Source organism: Centrocercus urophasianus, unplaced genomic scaffold, assembly GCF_019232065.1.
Source record: "Centrocercus urophasianus isolate 14NV4802_14NV808 unplaced genomic scaffold, USGS_Curo_1.0 seq_11, whole genome shotgun sequence".
Taxonomy (NCBI): Eukaryota; Metazoa; Chordata; class Aves; order Galliformes; family Phasianidae; genus Centrocercus; species Centrocercus urophasianus.
Window position 1 is genome coordinate 88721386 of NW_024884253.1, and position 26324 is coordinate 88747709.

General features: G+C 38.6%; 1 protein-coding gene across 1 annotated transcript in view; it reads left to right on the forward strand.

Annotated features, from left to right (window-relative positions):
- CTDP1 (CTD phosphatase subunit 1) overlaps window positions 1–26324 on the forward strand; it is a 100534-nt gene that overhangs the window by 13182 nt on the left and 61028 nt on the right. Inside the window, exons 4-10 of the mRNA XM_042839943.1 lie at window positions 962–1090; window positions 1599–1749; window positions 6547–6637; window positions 7756–7922; window positions 8938–10020; window positions 17715–17856; window positions 20372–20605. Coding sequence (XP_042695877.1) covers window positions 962–1090; window positions 1599–1749; window positions 6547–6637; window positions 7756–7922; window positions 8938–10020; window positions 17715–17856; window positions 20372–20605 — 1997 coding nt within the window. The remainder of the gene's footprint in view (window positions 1–961; window positions 1091–1598; window positions 1750–6546; window positions 6638–7755; window positions 7923–8937; window positions 10021–17714; window positions 17857–20371; window positions 20606–26324) is intronic.

A 26324-nucleotide genomic window follows, 5' to 3' on the forward strand; every position in this document is an offset into this window, starting at 1 on the left:
ACCTTTTCAAAGGTTCCACTTAGATGAATTATCAAAATGTGCTTGTTCAACATTTAGATTATTTAGAGAAAAAGGCATGATTATTTTAAAAATAAATATCCTATTAATCTTTCCTAGCAAATTCATGGTTTACTTTTATTTCTTTACTTTGTTGATGCTTGCTCTCTTTGTTTTTTGTTTTTTTTTTTTGTAACTCCTCAAAACATGCCAGTGAGAAGAAATGTGGAGTAGAAAGCAGCTAGAAACCAGTGTTTCAAAGGGCAGTTTGTGTTTGACCCCTGCCTCTTCAGAATATTCTACTTCTAGGTTACTGTCTGGTGGTACTGCAGCTTACCATTACAAGTGGCTAACGTGAGCACAATGCTTTGAATGGTTACAAATGCACAGAAAAGAAGCAAACCTCAGCTCAAATTACAGGAACGAGAAGGTTTTTGCATAGGGTTCATAATAGAGCTGCATAGAGCTAAATAATCCAAACGTGTCTGATGATTTGTTCTTTAGGCTACATCGAGAGTTATGATGGCTTCTGTCATTAGCAGCTTTAATTTAATATTCAACAATGTTGTCAACTGTTTTATATTTAATTGATACGAAATTGCTGAACGTAGTAGTCAGATTTTCAGAAGTACTGATGAACTTCTTATTTGTGTACCTCAGAACTCAGTTCTGGTCTTCAAATGATTAGGTGGATGTTTGTTACGTATGTAGATGAATGTTGTTCTGAGTTCACAGATTCTAAGTTGCTCCTGTCACATAGATCAGCATAGACATTAGGGATATATATTTCTTTTCTATAGGAAAAGTTGCTGACATGGCTGCCATCTGGTCGGTGTTACTACGTGTTAATGCCTTTGCAGCTGGTTTATGGCAGCATTTCTTCTCAGGTTCACAATATACAGAGGCCAATAACCCTAGTTCATTTATTGTAAGCTAAGCTTACTCTATGAATGCTTTGTTACAGCAAGCTGAACAGCTGGGAAGAGAAGATCAACAACGACTACACAGAAATCGGAAACTAGTGCTTATGGTAGATTTGGACCAGACACTGATCCATACTACAGAACAGCACTGCCAGCAGATGTCTAACAAGGTATGTATTTGGTGTTAACTTCCAAACCAGAGTCATGACAGAAATATTTCTGAGAATATTTAAATGATGGCTCTTCTAAAACAAAATAAGAAATAACAAGAGCAATAATAATACAAACACTGTGTGGTTAAATAGATAAAACTAACTGAAGAATAATAAAAAAACGTGAGGAACATGTTCTGTGAAATACTCCTTTTTCTCCCATCTCTGTTTAAAGTGATAGCTTTTCCTCATTTGTGTTTCTTTTCAGTTTTATGTTCCAGTTACTTTGAGCAAAAAAATATTCAGGTAGTTATTTTTAATGTGAGCCTTTCTTCCTCTACAGCTCACAGACTGAATACATGGTTAGGAGAGGTTCTTTTTCCTCCACATAATCTTTGTGGCAAAAAAACTTGTTTTAGCCTACTTGTATGAATTAAAATAGTGGAAGTGATGGGAGAGGGTACTTTTTGAATGCTGGCACTACTGTTTGGCAGTTTGGTAACATAAAACATGCTTTTTCTTCCAGGGCATATTTCATTTTCAGTTAGGTCGAGGTGAGCCTATGCTGCACACTCGTTTGCGTCCTCACTGTAAGGAATTCCTGGAAAAAATTGCCAAGCTGTATGAGCTGCATGTTTTCACATTTGGCAGCAGACTTTATGCACATACAATTGCAGGTGAGTAGTGTATTATGTTTAGCAATGGCTCAGTAATCTGACTTCATACTCACATGACTTATTTTCTTTTGGTGATTGTTTTCAACTATTTGTTCTTTAGTTTTGCACAAAATAACTCATGTGTGCTCCTGTAAGCAGAATTCTCATCTTAGAATTTAGGTGCTGCGTGTGTACGGCCTGTAATTTTAGCAGCAGTCCCTTTTTTCTCATATCTGATGCATGGTGGTGGTATTGTTTTTTGTGGTTTTTTGTTTTTTTTTTTTGCTTGCTTGAAAAGTTAAGGGATCAGATTGTGGCATGGCAACTATTGCCTTCCTATTTAATTAAGAAATCACACAGATGAGCTCTAACAGTGATCTCCAACATCTAGAAGATCTAGAGAAATAGGTAGGTAGACAGATAGCTCTAGATGGAACTGCTGCTTTAGATCTTTATCTATGAAAATCCACAGTGTGGATCTCCTGTGGAGGAAATTTACTGTTTGCCTTCACCTGAGGAAGTTGGTCTGCTATATAAATTAAAATCAATTCTGTGTTCTGTGTTGTGTACTGATATCTACTTTCTAGAGAGAAAAGCACAGATCTGACAGTATTTTAATGCATTATTCTCAAAAACTTGTAAATGTTTTCTCCTTGTAACTGTAAAATCAGCATTGAAATTCTAAAGCTTTTAGCAGTAGTAGGCTGTGGTGTGGGTCATTGTGTGAAACGTGTATTGCTCCTACATGCTTAAAAGTTAACCCACCTGATTCCATCACAAGTTAAGGTAATGAATGGTAGGGGTGCGATCATTTTAAACTATTTTTTTTTAATTGGGGAAAAAAAAACCTTTTACTCCATTCCTGAGCATTCCTTGACAGAACAGCATTCAGCATTTTTACCTCAGATTTCCCTCTATTAATAGCCTGTAAGTGTAATACAATGTCATTAAGGATGTTTAGGCCGTGTCTCCACGTGTCAAACTGTGTTTGCTGCTCTTCCATGTTACCTAGCTTACCCTACTCACCCTCGTTGTCCTTCACTTTTTTGTCATGTTGCTGTGATTGCCTTGATAAATGGTATCAATGAAAAGCAACTATTTCTTATCAAGAAAGGAAGATTTCAAAGCAGAACTATTCTAGTTATCTGTCGTAGTTCTCATAAGGAATTGTATAAACTGAGGGCTGTATGTGTGTTTAATGTGCCATAGGAAATACTTGTAATGACAAGATATTTCTGTTATTGAAAAGTGACAGCTATTTGTCATCCCCTCAGAATAAATTCCAGGAGAGACCTGTCCAAATGTCCACATTATTCAATATTGACAGAACTGTTTGAAGTTCTTCCTGAGGTTTTGTCAGTCTCACTATTGGAATACATGCTCTGTACTGCTAATGTGCAGTGCTTTTTTTATTTTACCCCGCTCTCTTCCTTAGAGTGTGGTTATTTCCTTTGGCAAAACAGAACTTCTTGTATACTGAGTACTTACATACTGCATCTGGATACCTGACATAAGGGAAGTGGGTGGCCTACCTTCTTGAGTTGGATTTTATGCCAAAACTTTTCCTTGGCCTAAGCTCTGAAGATGAATACCAAATAAAATCAGAAGTTATACAGCAAATACCCTTCTGAGCAAGGGAGAAGGAGGAGCTGTAGAGGTAGCTAATATAGTGATTGCTCTTATCTGAACGTGGTTCTGTTTATGCTTATTTTCATCTCTGAGTAAAATTTGGATCACCCTGCAAGTCCCCATGCTGTCACAGACTGATGCTTACAGTGTGGCAAACATCTCTCTGGTTGTCATACTTGAGCTGTTCCATCTGTTCCATAGAGAAGTTAGCCACAAAATGAGCAAATTCATGTATTGCTGCTTTCAGACATTTCCAGGCTTCTGTATGTTACCTGCGTCTGTCTAATCTCATCAAATCATTCAAAACAGGAGAGGATTTTTCAATGATGATGGTAGTTTCTGCTGAAACACGTTGGTATGGAGAGAAGTAGAACAGTGTTGGTACAACCTTAAGCCCGTGCTGCCCTCTTGTGAGCAAGGTGCTGTGGCGATGTGTTATTGCACACACAGACCACCTGGGGGCAGTATCGGCTAAGGCATTTCTCACAGGAAGCACTGGATGTGGTGCGTGTTTGTTTTTAACCGCTATCCCACGTTACATAAGGAAACGGCTTCTAATAAAATGCCAGGAATCTTTTTGTGAGATTCCTCTATGCTTTCTCAGCTTCTCCATATCCATCCTATATTATTTTCTTTGTATGAAATCCGCGGACTTTGAGCTGCTGCTTCCACATCCTGGAGTGCTTTTCCCTCAGTTGGAAAGTAGATGACTGTTACCTGCTGGGTGGACTTAGCTGATATTTGCAGATATGGTTTCTACCTGCTCAAGTCATTTATTTCTTAATTTGTCACACTCGCACAGGGGTTTCTTGTATGCTAATGAAATAGTTTTGGGGTTTCTAATCTAAAAGATTTTGTATTTTTCTTCATTATTATTTTGACCAGTTGGTACCTAATGAATGGAGTTATATCCAGCTGGCAGTCAGTCACAGATGGTGTTTCCCAGGGGTTGGTATTGGTGCCTGTCTTCTTTAGTATCTCTAGTGTTGATCTGTATGAGGGGGAGGTTGTGGCAAGCCAGGGAGGGGTTCAGGCTCTTCTGCCATGTAACTCGTGATAGGACTAGAGGGAATGGCCTCAAGTTGCACCAGGGAAGATTGGGTTGGATATTAGGAAAAACTTCTGTGAAAAAGGCACTGGAACGAGCTGCCCTGGGTGGTGGAGGAGTCACCATCCCTAGAGGTTTTCAAGGAACATGTTAATGTGCTGCTGAGGAACGTGGTTCAGTGGGCAGCATTGGTGGTAGGTGGATGATTGGGCTAGATTTAGATTAGCTTTTCCAATCTCAAATGATGTATGAATTTGTGATTTTTCCCTGAAACCTAACAAAATTGAGATTGTGTTTATTACTTTGAATTTATTTGGTAAGCGACATCAAGCAAATAATGAATCATATAAAAAAGTTCTTTACAAGGCCAGTACTGTTTCATCTTACTGCTATTCAGATACATTCGTTCTGGAAGGCCCAACTCTGGAGCATCACTGGTTAACAATATTTTCTGTATTGTCAGTGAATTATTAGGAGAGGGAAGAAAAAAAAAGGAATTGTAGAATTTTCATTAAAGGTCCCTGGAATAGCTCTGGAACACCACTTCATGGGTAATCCCTAACAGTCAGGACTAATGTGTTTGGGCTGTTTCAATTTAACTTACTCTTTTCTGAACAGTTCTAGCTGGACAGCAGTGCAACTAAATGCCTGATTTGGGTTTTGCCATATAAGCAGTACAGTCCAATGCACTGCAGAGTCCCTCTGTGTTCGGGTCATTAGTAGAAGAGATGCTGGTTTGGAAAAAGAGCAACTTGTGTGACAGCTTATGTAGTTTGTCAAAGTATCTGTTGTACAGCAATAAATCTCTGTAGCTAATTCTCTCAATTCATTATGCCTAGGTACTGCAAGGGTCTCACTACAGGGGATGATGCTACGATTTGCAGCAATTCTTAAGCATAGCCGGGTGAGTTAAGGTTGAACCTCTGTCCTTAACTCGGAATTTTCTTGCTTTTATGGGTTTTAAGTTATTCCAATTCCACAGTAATACATACACATCAACACTGTAGAAGTGACTACTGATGTTTTTATTATTTTTTTTATTTGTACCCTCTGTTTTAGAAGACCCAACTAAACATATGCCTGGGAGCTGGATTTTTTTATCCCCATGGTTAAAAACAAAAAAAAGAACATTCCTTCTGTAAAAATCTGAGCTCCTTGAAAGAAAATTAGTGTGGGTCTTCAGAGTCAGTAGCCATTTTGAACTCTTCTTCTGTCTAGAAGATGGCCACAACTTAACTAGAATAAAGTCTTAATAAAAAACAAAACCACTAAGTATTTAGTACTTTGTATTATTCGTACAAATAGTGAGAAGTTGAGCAAATTTGATGAGATGGCAGATTCAGGTTAGCATGCAATTATGTAGCTGTGACATCTGTTCATGAAGACCAACTTCATTACTGAGGATAGGTTCAGAAGCATGTGCATGTGTGTTTGTACACCAAAGTCACTATTTTCCTAAATAATGGTATTTTGTCTTGCTTTAAAGTCAGCTAGCACAGCTTCTCCTATTCCTTTTTTCCCTTTTCTTTTTGTTTTTCCCCCTATAAGAGTGCAGTCAGACTTGTAACTGCAACTGAGCATAAATATTTCAGTGAATCATAGGACCCACTTGTTCTGTGTGAAAGTACTGAAGTAGTGTTAGAGGTAAAACTTAAAACCTACAAATGCAAGAGCTCCGGCTGGAATGGTCCCATCAGCTGCCTGCTGTGCTAAAGTATTGCAGCACGTTGCCGACTCTTGTGAGACTTCTGTGCAGTCCCTAGGCATAATGAGCTGAGGAAAGCATTTAGCGTTAAAGAATCACCTGTAGAGATATAAATGTAAGTTGCAAGAACGTGCATCTATCACCACTGTATTTTTCAGCCTGATCTGTTTGGATGTCACAAATCTAGTTGTTCTGATATCAGATTTGTTGCTGTGTTGAAGGAAAGCGAGTTGAATTTTTTTTTTTAAATGAATTCCACTGCATTCCTTACAAATCTGATTTGCTATACGTAGCCTTAACTCCTATAGTGTCTCTTATCTCAAAATTGTCTCTTTGTTAAACTGCTGTTGCACAGATTAAAATAGCTGAATTATATGGAACATCTAAAAGGACCACATGTCTCAAGTGTTAATCTTCTGCTCTCTTCTTTCAAAAGGATTTTTGGATCCTGAAAAGAAGCTTTTTTCCCATCGAATATTATCAAGGGATGAATGTATTGATCCATTTTCTAAAACTGGGAATCTTAGGTATGTATGTGAGTCTTCTGCATTAAACAAAACAGGACAAAGAGGCAATGCTGTCAGTTTGATAAAATGTACTTCCTCTGTAGTCAACACGTTCCTAATCCTTACCTGCCCCTTAAATATCAACTCTGCCTCAGTAAGACTGAGATGTTAGATATCGCAGCATTTCATCTGTTTGTGGTCTGTGGTGATGGAAAAGCAAGGATGTGAACCAATGATGTTATTTTTCTCTCACAGTTTTTATTCTTGCAGTACCTTTATCTCAGTTTTTTTTTATTGTGACCTTCTGTAATGACTTGCATTGAAGAATAGTAGAATACCTCAGTATTCTTAGTTCAGTTATGTACACTTAATATTCAGGCTTTCAGAAGTGCTGTCGATGTTGGAAGCTTCTGTTGTGCAATGATGGAGGGTTATTTCTTCTTTTTTTTTTTTTTTTTTTTTTTTAAAATTAAATTTTTTTTAATTAAAAAACTTATCCAAACCCAAATTTTTACCTTATTTTTTTTTTTTTTTTATAAGGAATTTTTTTTTTTTTTTTTTTTTTCCAGAGAACAGAGAATGGATTTTTGGTTTTTCATAAAGCTATATTAAAAATAACTGTGTGCTCCTCATCAGAGCATAGCAGATGAGAAGCTTTTCTCTTTTCTTGGTGTTTTCATATGCATGTGTCTTGATTACTGCACTGACTGGTTGATATAAATACTAATACTGCTTGCTTTGTCTTGCCATGAATAAGTCTACTTTCTTTAAAAGTGTATTTATGTCTTTTACTTATAATCCAGGCAGCTGGTGGTGGTGGTGGTGTTTTTTTAGCCAGTGTAAAATGTGAAAACCAGACAAACTTTGTGATGTTTTGTTCTTGCTGAAACTTGGTAGTTCTTGCTTCTGGCCTATGGGATAAGGATTTCAGAACAGGCCTTCCCTTTTTAATTAACTTCAGTTTAAATATTGTATTCTAAATTTTGTAATTTTAATATAGCTGTCTTTTTTTTTTTTTTTTTTTTTTTTTGAGTTCGTCCACATCTTGTAGACATACCTGTAATAAACAAAAAGTTCAGCAATAGTGTCAATTTCTAAACTGAATTCATTTTAACTATTTCAACTCTTATGTTTCTTAGAGATCTCTTCCCATGTGGGGATTCCATGGTTTGTATCATTGATGACAGGGAGGATGTCTGGAAGTTTGCACCCAACTTGATAACCGTGAAGAAATACGTATACTTTCAGGGGATAGGTGATATTAATGCACCTCCTGGATCAAGAGAAATTCAAATGAAGAAGAAAAGTAATTATTCATCATTCTTTTGTTTTATTTTTCAAATGCGATTGATTGTGTTGATTTCAGTGCTATCACTGTGGCACTCAGGTGAGTGACCTTAGGCTATTGCAGTTGGCACAGTGCCCTTGAAGCAGTATGGAAGTAGCTCTGTAAAACTGGACTGTTTCTTAATAGTTCCCTTTTGGTGAGACATTGAACAGGAGCGGAGCTTTAGTGGTAGCGTTTGGGTTGATACAGCTGAAGAGCTGCTGTTATTCTTTGGGGGGGGGAAAGTATTTGAAAGGCAATACAATAAGAAATGGTGTTGCTTTTTTCTAGTTCAGCCAAGGGGTTTTTTGTTTTGTTTTTTTTGTGTGTGTATTATTATTGTTTAATATGATACATTTTTCCCCCTTATTGAGCTTGAAATATCCAACATGGAAACAGTTATAATGTTATTCAAGCTGAAATAGGACGTGGAGTCTTTTTTTTGACTGGTATCTCTAGGTACAGGGCAGCAGGGACGTGCACTCAAAAGTGGGACAAATTAGGATGATTTATGATTTCATCCTAGTCACTCATTCCTATTCATTCCTGATCAATATCTGAGTGCAGCTGTTTGAACACCTACAGTTTCTTTATCTCCCTTTGTTTACAGATATCTTATGAAGACATATCCTAAAGCTTTTTCTGTTCTGAGTTCATTACACTTGTGATTTATAGAGGGAATTCTTGTTGAGGTTCTGGGTTAGGGCCTTGTGAAGTGTAGTGGGTTTTCTTCTTCAGTAGCTTAATTTCTTCTGAGATGTAGTATGAAAGTCATGCTACAACATACGTCCTTTTTGTGCTTGCAAATTTGATGAATTACTTTTTAACTGTACTGATCATAAGTCATAATAATCTTACACAGCTTCTTTAGAAAGGTCAAGTGTGTTAATTCTAGTAGCAGTTGACTCCTGAAATATCTTTGCAGCCTTGAAAAGTTTAGTTCTCTGTACTGAGAAAACATGTATATGTTGTTTCTTTCTTTTGTGTGTCTTAGTAAACCACTCTGCTAAGGCAGAGGCACAGGATTCAGCAGTGACATTAGCAAAGGATGCCGATGAAGTGAAGAATGCTACCTGTATAGAAGAACAAAACAACGGTCTCAAGAAAGCCACAAAGGACGTGTGCCCTGCAAATGGAAACACTTCTGTAAGCAGTGAAACACCTGCATGTGATTTGAGCTCTCATGGTAAAGTTAATACTCAGGACTCTCTAAGTGACAGCACTGATGACAAAACAGACAGTGAGGTCACTAACAATTTGTCAAGTACTAAAGAATCTCAGATTTCTTCTGAACAAGTTGATAGGACGGTGTTAGAGAAACAGCAAACTCAAGAGAAAACGAGTGATTTGGACTTTGAACTGTCTAGTGACAGTGAGAGCGAAGGTGGATTGGATACCAGAAAGTCATCTACTTCTGTATCAGACAGTGAGAATGAGGAAAAGAGAAGCTGGAAGAAATCCAAACAACCTCTGCAGGACGAAAATCCACATCAAGGGAGTTGCACTGATGTGAGTGAGAAAAAAGATGGTCAGGTGAATCATTCTGAGGGGACGCAATCTCTACCGAGTGAAAATATTCTTGACAAAACTGATACTGATGCTCAAGAAGAAAGTGAACAGGAGAGCGTTTGTGATTTGGGAAATGGGTGTGCAGACAAGAAAGAAGCTGAAACTGAGTCTCAGAATAGCGAACAGTCTGGAATTACAATGGGTGAGTCCTTAGACCAGAGTATGGAGGAAGAGGAGGAGGAGGATGATACAGATGATGATGACCATTTAATGCATCTCGAAGAGATCCTTGTGCGGGTTCACACTGATTATTACACCAAGTATGATAAATACTTGAAAAAGGAGATAGAGGAAATTCCAGACATCAGAAAAATTGTACCAGAACTGAAAAGTAAAGTGTTGGCAGATGTAACCATTATCTTCAGTGGACTCTACCCAACAAACTTCCCCATTGAAAAAACACGGGAACACTATCATGCTACAGCACTTGGAGCTAAAATTGTTAAGAACCTGGTACTGAGTGCTGATGATCCTGACAAAGCAACACATCTCATTGCAGCAAGGACAGGTAGGTTTAAAAAAAAAAAGTCAAGTTTTTTTTCTCTGTGACAACTCATTCATTTCTGTGGGCTGTTTTTGTATAAGCTACAGACTTTAATGCAACAGGGATTAGGATTTAAATGAAAGAATTGATGTTAAATTATGAGTTGGGTGAGACATTCTTTAACATCTTTTTTTTTACTGCTTTTCAATTGTGATTTGTTGAAAGGGAAACCCTCTAAATTACCTCTTATGTAGCATTTCATGTCGTCTTGGGTAAGAGCTGATGATACCAGGTTTTTGACCCTAATGTATGTTGAGTAAAAGCTTTATGAACTTTTCTCTGTTACAAATATTAGTGATCTTGCTCTAATGCTGTAGTGATGACTTCCTTCTCTATTTCTCAGATTTAACCTGAAATTGGTTATGTTTCATTTAGTATAGAATAAAAGTTATCTGAAGAGGCTGGAATCTGATGATATCCTGTCAGTCCTGTAATCTGCATGTTTTTGTCATTAACAGATATGAGAGCTTTGTGTTAATATTTCTGCATTGTTAATTATTTTACGAAGCCAGCTATTTTTACGTTGTTCTAATAGATAAGGAAGTGCCATTGGTGAGCTTCACTGGAGGAACTAAGGCCATGACTTGCTTCCAGTCTAAATTTTTGTGTCCTTTCACTGGAGGACACAAAAGTATCCCTTACTGTTCACCTTAGAAGTTGCATGGGATCTGAGTATCTAGCGATCAAAAATATGGGATCTAAAAGTAGAACTGCACAGATGATCATCAGTATAATGCAATATGCTAATAAGCTGTTTTTGATACATTATTCTAAACAACAAAGTGTCTTTGCAAGGTTAGTGTAAACCTACTTCATATTGGTTATCTCCATATGGAGCTCTTGTGACAAAATGTTTTTTATTTAGGAAGGCTTTATCAAATCTTTGTTTAGCAAAACTGCAGCAGGAAGAGACATCTGTGTGATCTGCACCAGGTGGTTCCTGAATATGGTTGTACATTGCATGCAATTATTATGTGATGTGTCAGACTGTTAGGATAAATGTGCATGAATCCAACACCATCCCCTGTTCCCCACATCTCTGGAGGAAAAGCTGTTACTTGAAATTAGGTTAAGTTGCACAGCAAGAGAAAATGAGAAGTAGTTGAAAATGGTTTTTGTCTTTGAGGCATCCAGCAGGTTGGGGCTAGGGAGCAGTATTACATATAGAGAGAGACATTTGTGTTCTGTTTTGGGGAGAGGGGGCTTAAGCAAATTCTTTGCTGCCTGCACATTCTTAGTGATCGTCCACTGATGTAGATCTTAGTATAAACTATTTTATCTCTAGATTTTCAGTGTATTATTTTTAGAGTACTTGAATCAAAGCTATTATTATTTTTCACTGAGCAGTTCATATTTTCTGACTTTATGCCAAGACCCGGACTCTCTTATAGGATGTTCTTGTGTTGTTATTGTTGCTCTTGATATTTAAAACAGAAAAATACATTCAAATATTGCAAGTGAATTAAAGCTAGAAATAGCAGGAATAATGCCACTCGCGAATTGTTGGGCTGAAAAACATTTATTGTCAGTATTTGGAAGCTGACCTGCATCTTTACTAAGGAAAAGTAATTGCATCCATTCAAAGCAAGTATAACTTGGAGGTCTTTTCTGCCTGACAGGCAAGGCTATCGTCATCTCTCATCAGCACTCTAATTATTGCTGTAACAATGGCAGTGAGATAGGGATATTTAGAGTGACAGAACTATATTCTCCAATTTCTTTTTCATGTAAGATTTTCACTGTGTGTAGCTTTGCTGTTGTGTGGGAGAAGTTCATTCCTGTTTTTCAACTGAAGACCCCCTCACATTCGTTTAGATTGGAGGGTTTGTGGGTTTTTTTTTTCTGTATCCTAATTTCATGAGGGAATCTCTGAAATTTAATCAGATTTTAAGGATATAAATTGTGTCCTCTGAGTTGGAGTTGTGATAATTCAGCTGTCAACATAATTTTCATACTGATTCTTGTGTGGTTAGAAGGCAAATCAGGCAAGTCTTTATTTGCTGCAGGTAAGCCACGCGAATGGAAACGTCTGAAACTCTGCTTCCTATCTAATTGCTTGTGAAATGGTGGAGGGGAGCACATTCCTTCTGTAGTGTTACTTGCAAGCCTGTGTCTTCAGTGCTGAAACTAGAGAGTTGTTCTCCACCAGCACCACCCTGCACCTGGCCATGGAAGGTGATGTTGAAGCATAGCTGTCAGCGTGGTGTTTCTGCATGATGCCACTAAGAATGGCAGACTTAGCACTCAGACCAAGAAAGTTAAGCTACGTGGTGACTGCTCTTTAGTTGAGCGTGTAAGATGGCATGTTCAGCACTTATGGGGGTAAGCAGTGCTAGCTTGAGAGTGATGAACAGAGGAAGGACTTACCGAACAAAATAGGAAGGGGAAATCAGTGTGAAACGGTGCACCCCCAAGACTGGGAAGGTTGAGGGAAGGTTTCCCCACCTGTGAACATAGCACAATTAATTGCTCCATCTGCATAGCAAATAGTTGCTATTTGGGGTTGTATTTACAGTGTCCTTGCAGCCTGCTGCAGTGAATAGTTTAAATTTGTTTGAGTATGTGTGCGATTGTTTTTCTGCAAACAGGCAGTTTGTTTCTTTCCAGTACAGATACTTCAGATTCTAAAAAATGAATAAATCCTTGTTCTTAACTAGAAAACAGAGTCTTAATTTTTTCTTAGAGAGGGAGGAAAATACTATCTGCCTGGATTACTGGCCATCTAATCAGGTTTCCTAAATCTGAGTGACTGAGAAAAGGCTACCATGTAATTCTTCCCACTCTATTTATATGCCACATAAATCTTATTTCATTTTTGTAAAACATCTGTTCTTTGATCTAAGCAACAGTGAACAGCACTGCATAATTAGGTATAGCCACACACACATGGCTAAACATTTGCTGTAATGTTTCATAAATCTTGTTATGAAGGCTGCTCCGAAAGTAATGCCTCCTGTTTATTATGTTGGCCTACAACATCAGAGGCAGATGTTGGTGGGATGGCAGTAGGGGTTGAACCTTCCTGACAGTATTCCATTGCATATTTCGTTGCTGCGTGACAGATGGCAGCGGAGGGGCACTCTGACAAAATGGCATCAGGCATGGAAGTGTGCATGAAGCAAAGGTGTGTCCCCGAATTCCTCAGTGTGGGGGAAAAATAGCACCCAGTGGCATTCATCAACACTTGTGGAACGTTTATGGGGATCAATCAGTGGATGTGAGCACAGCGAGGCAGTAGTTAATGCGTGTCAGCAGTGGCAACAGCAGGTCACCTGCTCCGGTGCAGAGTTTTCTGAACACAGCATGCAGGCTGTTCTTCATTGCTGGCAAAAGCAAATAGCTGTGGTGGTGACTGCTGAAAAAATAGTGTTTTGTGTGTGAGAATTTGCTCTAGTGTTATTCCAGTCTTTGTATCTTTTGTAGTTTCCATGGAAGAAGATAAGAGGCATTACTTTCAGAGTGACCTATGTATGTTGCTTCCTGAACAAACGGAAGATACTGTAGTTGATTTTTAAGCTAAGTTTTTGTTGTTGAAGAAGGTAAAAGCTATTCAGGTCATTTGAAAATACCTCTGTTACATAGAAATGGGTATACTTCAGTCTGGGCCCTTAACTTTTCTTTTTTTTTAAATTACATTTCATTTTCTGCCTCTTCCCATGTTTTTGAAAGCTATTTGGGAATCAGTTCATTATTCTTGGTGGCTTAGTATATGTTAAGGTTGTTTAAAATGTCATTTGCCATATGACCGTATCTCCTTTTATTCGTCCTCATCTATCTTCTTAATGCTTATGGCTGAGACTAGCTTGGAGATGCTGAGAGAACAGAGAAAGCTGCCAACTGATCACCTGGTTATATAAGCTGCCCTCAGGGTACACTGACTTCCTAATGTTACAATTTGAGGGGTCTTCTGAGAGTGAATTCTTAAGTGTACTTTGGCTAACCCTGGAGCAGTCTCAAGCTTGCACGCTCGATTACTTTAGGATGAAATTGAATTGGAAAGTGCAAATGAATGAACAGTCAAAGGTATTTGGTCTCTGGGACAAAGCAGAGGTAAGCCAAAGCAAAGGTCCATGAAAGCTGATGAGGTGCACATCTTTCCTCCAGCTTCTGTTCTGCTCTGCTGTGCTGTTTGGTAATGAGGACGTGGCCAAGTACGCCGTATAACATTTCTTAGGCTTCATAAACATGCAGCCAAAGTCTCATTTGTCTTCTGTGCTTAAGTGCCTTCATACTTTGGATAAGCCCAAGTAAAGTGCTATAATAAAACTGTCTTTTGAAGAATGTCTGTAGAAGTTCATTGCAGCGTTGTGGGTGTTGATCAATTAATAATAAATTTAGTAGGAGCTGGTTGATGGGGTTTTTTGGTGGGGATTTCGTGTTCTTTCATTGTTGCTTCATTGTGGCTTTTTTGTGTTTGATTTTTAACCTTTTGTTTGCAAGTTCAGTAGTAGCATTGGTTAGTTCCTTCTCCAGGATTGAAAGTCTTTTACTAATATTAAGTGCTTCCAGCTGTATCCATAGGGGGTAGATGTGATAAATTTAAACCCTAGCTGCTTTGTGTGGAAAGTCCTTCTTGACATTTTTTTGGAACAATTTTAGTTTGGAATTTGACATAAAGAAAGAGGAATAAAGGAAAATAATGCAAAAGGTTGTCCAGGAAACAAAAATTCTCTGATGATTTTTAGCCAGCTGGATGATTCAGATATTATAGATGCATCAGAATTACTATTATTTACAGTAAAATCCTTTTTCTGGACTAATTGTGTCTCCTTGATAAGCTTCCAAAACAGAAAGTTACACTGGTGAGAGAGGGGAAGACAGGGCAAGGATATTAAATATTGCAGTACTATTTCTTCTATCAGTTAAATTTGGTGTTCCATCAAATCTTGCTCAAAGAGCCTTGTATCTATGAAATCTTGATTTCTCAAGATGTCATCTAGAAATAGAAGACAGCCTGTGAGATGACAGTCGTATTACTTGATGCTATTTCCAGTATGCTGCAATAGGCAGCTGCCCTTCAAAAATAGGGAGGAAGCAGAAGAACTGCAGGTTACAGTGCTGAGAAAGGTAAGACTTCTGGGTGTAGGGAGTTGGTGTGGTTACACAGTGCTATTCACATCACCAAGTGCACCTTAACCCAGCACTGGAAAATGGTTTGTTTCATTACAATCCTATTGACTAGAAGACAAATTGATGCAGAACCTCAGTAGCTATGTCCAATATGAAATGATCCGATATGCACAAATGTGAAATGTATACATGGATGCAAAGGGCAAAAAGATGAAATGGCTGGCAATACAGAAAGTTCAGCTTTAGGGATATCTTGAGGAAGATGTCTTCTCATATACACCTTCACCTCATTTTATCTGTTAAGTGTTTCGTGGTTATATTTTGGTTCCTTCTGATGCAGTTCAAAAGCAGCAGCAGTATCTTGAGTTGGAGAAGTAGATGTGCAACAGAAGCAGAAAAGCTTTTATTCAGATGTTCCAAGCATGATCCATGTTCACTACAGCTCTGCTTAACTATTCTGTATGCTTATTACAGAAATTGCACTTGTTGCTATTCTGCAAGGGTTGCTCTGAAGATAATGCCTCCTATTTATTGTGTCCAATGGAAACTGTTAGGTCATAGCCTGAACCAGTGATTGGGTACCTCATGAAGGGGTATAGCTGGCCCTGGGAGCGCAGGTGGAAGCAACACCTCTGTGACTGGAAGGGATGGTCCTTGGGCCTATGCCTCCCTAACCTCATTAAAGGGCTGGCATGCACAAGAGAAGCATCTCTATTCAGAGATTGCCTTCTTTGGTGTGTTAGGCAAGCCCTGATTCTTGGAAAGGGGTAAGAATTCCTTCTTTATTACCAGATTGTGACCTCTACCTTTCTTGGGTGATCAGAAACTGATTTAAAGCAGCTATGTCTGCTACAGCCTGTCCTTACAGCATCAGAAGTGGATGTTGGTAGTAGGGCAGTAGAGGTTGGATCTTTTCACCGTTGTGTTTTGTGGCCGTGTGACAGATGGCAGCTGAGGAGCAGTCTGACAAAGTGGCATCTGAGATGGAAGTGCATATGAAGCAGAGGTGTGCAATTTAATTCCTCCACACAGAAAAAAATCATGGATGTTTGCCGAATGTTTTGGAGACCAAACAAGTGGATGTGAGCACAGTGAGGCAGTGGGTGGTGTGTTGTGTTTCAACAATGGTGACAGTGACACGAAAGACAAGTAATGGTTCAGGACAGCCGTGTGGAGTTCTGTGAGATGGCATGCAGGTTCTTGCTCGTGGCTGATGAAAATGCATAGCTATTGGTGGTCACTATGTTGAATAATAGTGTTTCATAGCTGAGAATTTGCTCGCTCAGGTAGTGTTATCCCACTTTTTTATCTGTTGTAGTTTCTCTGGAAATAAATAACAAGCATTACTTTTGGAGTAACCTATGTACACCGTGTTCTGTCAGCTCCAGAGTTGTTATATGAAGAACAGCATGGCTAGTCATGTCTAATATTTGATTCAGTATTGAAACCAGGCACAAACACCTAAACTTGGAATAAGTGTCTTGGTTTTGTTGTTTTTCTTGAAATTTTTATGTTTATGAACCTGATTTCAGTACAATTTGTGTAATAGCTCTTGTCTTGCATCTTTGTTCGTCTTATATAGGTCTCTGAAATCCTAAGATTCTCAACTGTAATACCTTCTGTAGTGTAAAGGTGCTACAATTGAGGCACACAGCAGGTCAGAATCATGGTTGTTTTTTTCTATATAGCTTATATTTAACAACTTCTGAGCAAGTTTTATAAATTCATCTCCAGATATTAAGGCCTACTGTAGACATCTCATAAATACGAAACAAATACTGCTGTTCATTCATTTATTTATTTGTCTGTCTTTTACCTAGTCACATGTAAGGAAGAAATGCATTCTTGATATGTTTGGACAGCCAGACTTCAGGGTCAATTTCACCTTTTATTTTATTGGCTTGTTTTTACTCACTGGTTCTGAAGCTTCTTGGCAAAGATGTGTTGCAACATTATAGAGTTTCTTTTATGGTGGCTTGTCTGGAGGATGGAATTTGTGATTGGTTGTTGCTTACGTGCTGCACTGCAAATAGTTTCGTATGGACTTTCTGCTAGCCAACAAACTTCATGTTTGTTGTTCCTCTCTGGCACTAAATAATCTACTTGTCTGCTTTGACCATGCTTCTGTAAAATAGATGGGGTAGGTGGATGGCTGTTAAATGGCAGTGTGTTGTACCATACAAAGGTAGGTGTAGGGGGACTTTGCATAAGAAAGTGTGGTAAGTTATTCCTAGTCTTTAACAGTGTTGAAGAGCCCTTGCTGCTTGGATCTGACAAATACAAGTGAAGGAAATGTAATGCAAAACTTTAGGTTGTTATTTAGTTAACGTAGAAGTGTAGAAACTTTCTCTACAAATTAATTTTGGAGTACTTCCATTGTGCCAGTTTCCCATGCAGACTGAGTTGGACTGTGTCATATGTGGTGCAGAGGCTCACTTGTACTAGTTAGAACTGTTTTCTTAGAGATTTTGTTTTTTATTTACTTATTATTGGTGGCAAGAAATGTTTTTCATAAACCAGTTTGTACTTAAAACTGTCTTGTGTATATATCCAGGAATATGGTAATGTTACATTTAACTTCATAATAGGCACAGAAAAAGTACGACAAGCTCAGGACTGCAAAGACCTCCATGTTGTAAACCCTGACTGGTTGTGGAGCTGCTTGGAGCGCTGGGACAAGGTTGAGGAGCAGCTGTTTCCCTTGAAGGATGACTACATCAAAACACACAGGTAAATGCAAATTTGAAGGAGCAGAGTATGAAAACATTATGCAGACCAGTTTCTGACAAGCCCAGTATACTGTATAATGCTTACAAGTTTATGAAAACTGTTTTTGTCTATTTCTATGATGCTTAAACTGAAAATTACTAATGAGAGACAGTCCAGTGACTAGCAGGAGAAATTAGTTGTGCTCTTAGTTTCTTCAGTAGTTTTTGTTGGCTACTTCAGCTGGAGCAGTTGACCTTGTTAGCTCGCTCATGTAACATAGGGAATGCCACCAAGGTTTGGGAGCGTTCATGCTGACAAATCAAGAAATAACATCTATTGTACAATCCCATAACATGAGAAATTGGTAAAGTATTGCATTTTTTTCCTGACGCTTAGTAAAGAAGAAAACGAGAGAGACAAGGTGAGGATGGGGGGAGAAAAACGTAAAGGGGGAATATGTGAAGATAGCTGAAACTGGAAAAAGGTAGTAGTTAGACAACAAGAAGTTTGGAGATAATGTGGTATGTTGAAGGAGAAGGGGTTAAAATTTATGCGTGCACTTGAATGCCACCAAATAGAAGGAACAGTGAAAAGCTATACTAATGCAGAGGAAGGCAAAGGGCAGACCTAGTGAGGACAGTGACAGGGCTAAAATAAGTTGCAGCAAGTACTGTAGAGCTGGCTTCAGCTTCTCCGTTTGGTCTGTTTAGATAAACTTGCACTAATAGCAGCTTGCAAGCCTATCGAAGGACCTTCCCTTTAAGTGTGATTGAATGACTTGAGCAAGTGAGAGATTTCCTTTATGAGGGTAAAGTGTGCCTGTGTAATCACCTCGTATATACCAAAGACAGCAAAAGCAGAAACACTGAGCGTAAGGTCACTTATCAGATGGGAGATTAACTGCAAATGTGTGCTTGACTAGAACATTTGTTTTTAAAAAGTGCTATTAACTTATTTAATCAAATTCAGAGATTATTTCTACTAGAAAACTAGTAGTAACTGCCAGTAATCTGGATAGCAACTTGCTTGCGTAGTTTTTTTTATGTCTAGGTAGGACAATGTAAGACTCTCTACTCATTTTAGCCAACAGCATCCTGGGCTGCATCAAAAAAGGAGCGGCCAGCAGGGAGAGATGACAATCCCCGTTTGCCTTGTCCTTGTAAGCGCTGTCTGGAGTCATGTGGCCAAGCCTGGGGAGCTGAGTAGAGGAAAAAGAGCTGCTAGAGTGGGTCAGAAGGAGGGCCACAAAGGTATCAAAGAGCTGGAGTGCTTTTTGTATGAAGAAAGGTTGAGGGAGCTGGGCTTGTTTAGGTTGGAGAAAAGAAGACTCTGGGGAGATCTCACTGTGGCCTTCCAGTTCTTGAACGGAGCTTACAAACAGGAGGGGGGCTGACTTTTTATGCAGTTTGATACAGAAAGGACAAGGAGGAATGGTCGTAAGCTGAAAGAGGACAGATTTAGGTTAGATGTTAGGTAACTTTCTTTTATTTATTATTTCTTTATTTTTACTCAGAAGGTAATGAGTTACAGGAACAGGTTGCCCAGAGAAGGTTGTGGATGCCCCATTGCAGGAGGCATTCAAGGCAGGGTTGGATGGGATTCTGGGAAGCCTGACCTAATGGTTGGCAAACCTGCCAACCCCCCTGCCAGGGGGGTTGGAACTGGATGATCATTAATATATCCTAACTAAGCCACTCTATGACTTTTCTGATTTTATTTTTCCATTTCATGGACACATGATGATAATTTTCCCACTTTGTTTCAAGTAAAATATATCTTAACTTTGTATGTTTTCCCCTAAAACTTCAGTGAGTTGCACATTTATCTAAATGAAATTGCTAAATGAAAATACTTTATTAGCCACACTTCTGCAACTTCTTTAGAAATGGTGTAATTGTTTTGTTTTTTTGTAGCATTAGTTTCCTAGTGCTCTGCATGCTATTTTATCTGATGTTGTTTATTCTTAATGAGTCGATTTGCTTCCTTTTCTTGGGGTACTTAATCTTACTTGGATAGTTTGCTGTAAGTTATTCCTGCAGACTTATCTGCATATTTCTGTTAATCCTTCTAAAATGTTATAAAATGCAGCAGAGCGATCAGATGTGGTGTAATATTTTAACAAATGAATTTGGGGAATTTGCAAATTAATGCTGCGTGTTTATTTTGTCTCAGAGCCGTGTTCAAGTGCCAATGCTAAGATATGACACAGTATGCTTTTTTTCTTTGTTACATATGTGCAGATTGTTATTCTGATAGTGTAGTTGTTTCCACATGGAAGCGATTTCAGTAACTTTAAGACAACATTTCAGTTTATATTTTTAATAACATAAGTATGAAATTGTCTTGCTTTTTTGTTTATTCAGTGAGACTTTAATTGGGGGGGAGGTGGGGAAGGGAATGTTTCCTCAGATGTTTTCCAAGGCATTGGTTGTTTTTTTCCCTCCCACAGGAAAGAAAGAATGCACACTTCTTACATTTTCCTTAGGTAGTCCATTTAAATTTAAAGCAATTTTTTTTTTTATATTTCATCCAACAGAGAAAATAGCCCTGCCACATTTCCTGATACACACAGCACATTTCAGACAGCTCTGTTTCACCCAACGCCCATCCATCCCAAGTCTCAACCTGGTCCTGAAGTTCGACTTTATGATCCTAACACTGGAAAGCTAATCAGGAAAGGAGGCTCTCAAACATCTGGCCAGTCTATGTACATCCAGTCTCCAGCTCCTCCCATCACCTTACCTGTCCATGGTGAACACTCATCCTTCAGGTATATAAAGCATAGCTATGAGTCACTTCAACTGTATTTTCAGATGTCGTAGGAAATTTGATTATCTTTGCTTTTGATCACATGGTTATCTTTGCTTCAGTTTTCTGCTTTCTAAAAAGGGTGCAATTTAAGCAATTAGCTGAAGGAAATGAAAGAAAGAGTAGTCAACTGAAGCAAAATCAGGATCCTAGAATTGCAGGTGCGTTTTGTGCTTCATACAGGTACGTAGAAACTGTAAGAAATAAATGCAGTGTGTAGCTTGTGTGCTGTGTGTTTGGGGGAGGACTGGGGGGAGGACGTTTTTTTTTTCCTCTGTGAAATATATCTCATGGGATTTGGCTTTTGTTGGTTAAAAAAAAAAAAAAAATTCTTGTCTAATAATTCTTGTAGATGTCATAGATGTCTGTTCTCAAGAATGTAAATGGTAGAAGATTGTGGTTAATTGAGTATTATTTAGTATAGCCGTAGACTAAGTACTAGTTAGTAATCCTAGCAGCACTAAATCAAGACCCTGGAAGCAGGAGGAGGCCTGAAGTGTAAGGCTAGCTTCTAGACTTCATCAAAACGTGTGGGTTTGGTTAAGCAACAAAAACATTTCTTTCTTATGGATGCATAAAATATTCAAAATGTATTCCTGAGTACCTGTGTAAGACGCCTTATTTTCTGGAATGCTAACAGTTCAGTATTTCTTCTTGACACCAGTGGTAAAGAAGTATCTGGCTGTAGGCCAAGCACTTATCTTTGTAAAATGTGATGAAAATTCCTTTTCACGGTGTGATCAGAGTAAAACAGTTGCTAGAAAGCAATTCAGTTAATCAACTACAAAAATACAATCAAAGTTCTCTACCCCATGCCTTTTGAGGTGTATCATTTCTACAGATTTTGTGCAGTAGAATAGCTTATTGTTTTTCTTTCAGTACCTGTAGCTAAATTATTTTGGCCTATTTGGTGTTTTTTGTTTTTTTTTCCATGTTTTTATAGACATTTTTATATTGTTTCTGGGAACACAAGGGGCTTTTTCAGTCTGTAGTTTGTGCAGATACATCATGTTTTCAGCTCTTTTCCAACTGTCTTTGAAGTCTATATTTTATTTCACTAAGGTATGTTAAATGAACAGGAAGAAAAGTAAAGAATCATAGAATCACTAAGATTAGAAAAGACCTCCTATAGATGATCCAGTCTGGCCACCCAACTATCACCAGTACTTCCCACTAAACCATGTTCCTCAATACAACATATAAGCATCTCTTGAATGTCACCAGGGTTGGTGACTCCACCACCTCCCTGGGCAGTCTGTTCCTGCACCTGACCACTCTTTTGGAGGAGTTATTCCTAACATCCAACCCGAATCTCCCTTTGTGCAACTTAAGGCCATTCCCTCTAGTTCTGTTACCAGTTATGTAGGAAGAGAGCCCAACTCCCTCCTCACCACAGCCTCCCTTCAGGAAGTTGTAGAGAGCAATAATGTCTTCCCTGAGCCTCCTCTTATCCAGACTGAACAATCCCAGCTCCCTCAGCCACTCTTCATCAGATTTGTGCTCCAGACCCCTCACCAGCTTTGCTGCCTTCCCCTGGACATGCTTCAGGGTCTCAGAGCCTTTCTTGTAGCGAGGGGCCCAAAACTGAGCACAGTACACAATGTGCAGCAATGAGCAGAGTACAGAGGGATGATTGTTTTCATGTTCCTGCTGGCTACACTGTTTTGGTAGAAGCCAGGATGACGTTGGGGTTCTTGACCACCTGGGCACACTGCTGGATCATGTTCAGCAAAGCACTGACCAATGCTCTCAGGTCCATTTCCTCTACAGTCTAACAGCCGCTCTGCCCCAAGCTTGTAGCATTGCATGGGGTTGTTGTGTCTGCATCACAGGACAAAAGGCACTTGGTCTTGTTGAACTTCACCCCATTGGGCTCAGCCCAACAGTCTAACCTGTCCAGATCCCTCTGTAGGGCCTTCCTTTCCCTGGGCAGATCAGCACTTCTTGCCAGTTTTGTGTCATCTGCAAAGGACATCACGTATGTAGGCATGCTGAGTATGTATCCAGGAAAGCTTCTGGCTTTTGTTTGCCAGTTCTTGTGGAAAGGAGGTTGTGTAGAAATACTGTCAATAAGGCTGTATGTGTTTATAGTTGTCATGATGCTTCTAAGATGGTTTACACCAATATTAATAATCTCTTTATAAAGTAAAGGTCTTGGTGCTCATTCTATGTTTGTCAACAACTTAAAGAAAAGTTATGTCCACGCATATTCCTTTTCTCATTAACACGGAGGTTTTTCATTTAATCCTTTAATGGGAGAAGAGAAGAACAGAATTCTGAGATATCTTGAGTTTGAAAGAACCTTAAAAATCATCTGTTATCTTAGTTCAGTTTCTCAGAACCCTGAATACTTTGAGGATGCAGTGAGATAGCATCTCCTTCCCACTCCCTTGTTTTATTTCATTTCAGCAGTTTTTAGTGTCAGTGCACAGGGCTGAGATGGTTCACTTTAAGAAAGTGAACTGTGGAATCATAGAAGGACTTGGGTTGGGAGGAACCTTTAGGATCATCTAGTTCCAGCCCCCTGCTATAGGAGGGACGCCTCTGTCTATATTAGGTTGCTCAAAGCCCCTTCCAGTCTGGCCTTGAAAACGAGGGGGCATCATCCACAACCTCGCTGGGCAACCTGTTCCAGTGTCTCCTCACCCTCACAGTAAAGAATTTCCTCCTAATATCTAGTCTAAATCTACCCTCTTCCAGGTTAAAGCCATTTCCCCTTGTCCTGTCACTACGTGTCCTCATAAAAAGTTCTTTCCCAGACAGGGAAGATAGGGAAGGGTCCTGTAGGACCACTTCAGGTACTGGCAAGCTGCTAGAAGGTTCCTCCTGGAGACTTCTCTTGTCCAGGCTGAAGAGCCCCAACTCTTTCAGCCTGTGCCCATATTGGAGGTGCTTTAGCCCTCTGATCATCTTCATGGCCTTCTTTTGCTGGCGAATAATCAGTATTTTCATTGTAATTTCCTGGTAATTTGGTTCCAGTGGTAAAATTTCTCAGTTGCCAGCAGTGATGCCTGAATTGGGATATGTCCGTATTTGTCAGACAACTCATCTATCTATAGTTATAAGGAATAGCCTGATAAAAGTTGTGGAGATCAGATACCAAATACTGTTTAAAGTAATGGAGTTTAATTTAAAGTTAATGGATAGAACGCGTGATACAGACAGAACACCAAGGCTGTAAACAAGTAACAAAAAGCTGAGTATGAACAGTTTTGCTCTCTTCTGAGCAAAGCTAAAGCATAAATACTGCCATCATGTCCTTTCTTTCTGAAGTATGAATGATAGCTTAAAAGGCTTATGGAGCTTTAAAAAAAAGTAAAAGCTTAGTGTAATATTTCACAGAGGTGACGTTAGAGCTGTTACCTTTACACAGAGGGTAATGCATCTTGTGTCCTCACAGACTTTGTGCTGTTTTCTGAATTAATACTTTCAGCTGCTTCTGTCATAGGTGTGCAGTTAAAGCCTGCAGTAATGTTCTCTGTTAACTTCTAAAAATTTCAATGGATTCTCAATGTCAGACAACAGGCAACAACAGTCCTTCTGGCATGCAGTGAAACTATTGTAGAAATAAATAGTAGTCACACATAACAGTAATATTTTTGTCTTTTACTCTAAGAATAGTTTTGGAAATAATTAGTTGCAAGACTGCTAACTAAGAAGTGCTCTGAATTATCTGAATAGAATTTCCTAACTGTGCCAGTTCTTGTTTTATAATTTTGGATTCCACATTCTTATTCAACTTGAATTCCACAAAGAAATTAATTTAAAATGGGATATGACTGGTTGAAATATCTACAGACTTTATAGTGAAATCAACACCAGTGAACTGCACGTGATTCTTGTAACTTATTTGGCATTTTGTGTGCTAGATGTAGACTTGTGCACTGCTCGGTTCTGTGAGATGTAAATACCTGCTTTTTGTCATGGCTGTGGCAGTCAAAGTAGAAGGACAGCAAAGAATTTGTGGCTGTACTGGGAATTAGTGGGATGCTTCTTGATTGTTCCTGATAGGAACAATCAATTGATCTCTTTTTCCTGTTGGAGAGCAGCAAGGGTGCTTTTTTTTGTTTTTCTAATAACTAGTGTAAGAGCTTTATGAACACATATGTCTCAATTTGCACTTTAATAATATGAAGAATATTCTGTCAGAAGTATGGAAAGTACTGAAATGGTGACAACTGGTGAGGTGTGTAATTTAGTTTTATCCATGAGAGATATGCAGGTGGCTTCTTGGACTAGATTGAAGTGAAAAAATTTCAAGTTACAACATTTCATGTCTAACTTACATGCTCAGTATTACAGTTTTTCTTAACTAATGGTATCAATCTTGACAACAAAAACACGAAGTACCAAATTGAGTGAATGGGATGTCAATATTTTTTTTTTAACCTTTTCACAACAATTCTTGGCCTCAGTGCTCTATCAGTGGGAATACTGAGATGCTGATCATTTCCACAAGTGTTGAACTCAGCCTTCTCGTAGACTTCTCATACACATGTATGTAGCTCTACCTGTAAGATGAGCAAGTACCAGCTAACCGATATAGGCTTAAAGACATGCATATTTACTTCTGAAAAAGTGCTCATAAATCTAATCTGGTAAGAAATGTAAATTCCTGTATTTGTATGTTCTTTAATTACAATCTACATAACAAATGGAAAAGCAAATCTTGATAAATGTGTTTGACAAAATCTAAATGCTTGTCACAAACCTCAAAGAGGTCATTGTTTTGTATTGCCTTTTGAAGTACTTCATGTAGTATTTCTTACCTAGTAGCTGTTGGAAAATAATGGAAAAATCTGACAATTATTTAGAAGCTGCTAATAACCATTATTTACAGCTAATCCATGTGTGTACAATTCTTGATTGTTTTAACCAGTGGCAGAGTCTTCCAAGACTAATCTGGGACTTGTATTATTGCTGCATGTTACTGCTTTGCATAGATCTTGAAATCTAGTATCTCCTGAATTAAACTGTCAGTACAGATTTCATTCAGTAAAGATGCTAAATAGTACCTGCTTTTACCAACATTTGAGGTGAGGGCGATGTTCTCCAAAATATTCAAGATACATAAACAAGAATACAATGATGCAGACACTGCAGAAGGAGTTCTGTCATCGGTACGATTCTGTGTTCTTAAATAGATCAGTTTTTTTCTAATCTAAAAAAAAATCTACTTGGCTGCCTGCCTGCAGCATATAATCCAAGTATATAATGCTTGACATAGTCAAACTTGCCATGTTAATGCAGTTGGGTAAGAGGCTCGTATCTTCCATTTTTCGGTTCACTGCTTTACAAGCAATGTGAAGAGCATCACTACCTTTCTCTTGGCTAGGGTAACTATTAAAAAGGTACAGGAAGCATATTGTTAAAGACCCTCTTGGGAAATACAGTGGTATACTATTTTTATTTTACTTCTTTTCCTCTTAAGAATGAAAATGATTGCCCAGGCAGAGGAACCTAATACCAAAAATGTATGTAGTCTTAAATGGAAAGTTTTAGTTGAGGGGGAGAGATAAAGCTGTTAAATTGTATTTAACAGGAGAAAAAGTTTGGTTCACTTATTTACATAACATCTAAGTCAGTTTTTTTCCTCATAGGAAATTCTAGTACGTTCAAAAAACAAAATGCAAGGACACCAACTTTTGCTGTGGTGCTGAGTAGTGTTGAGTTGTGCATCT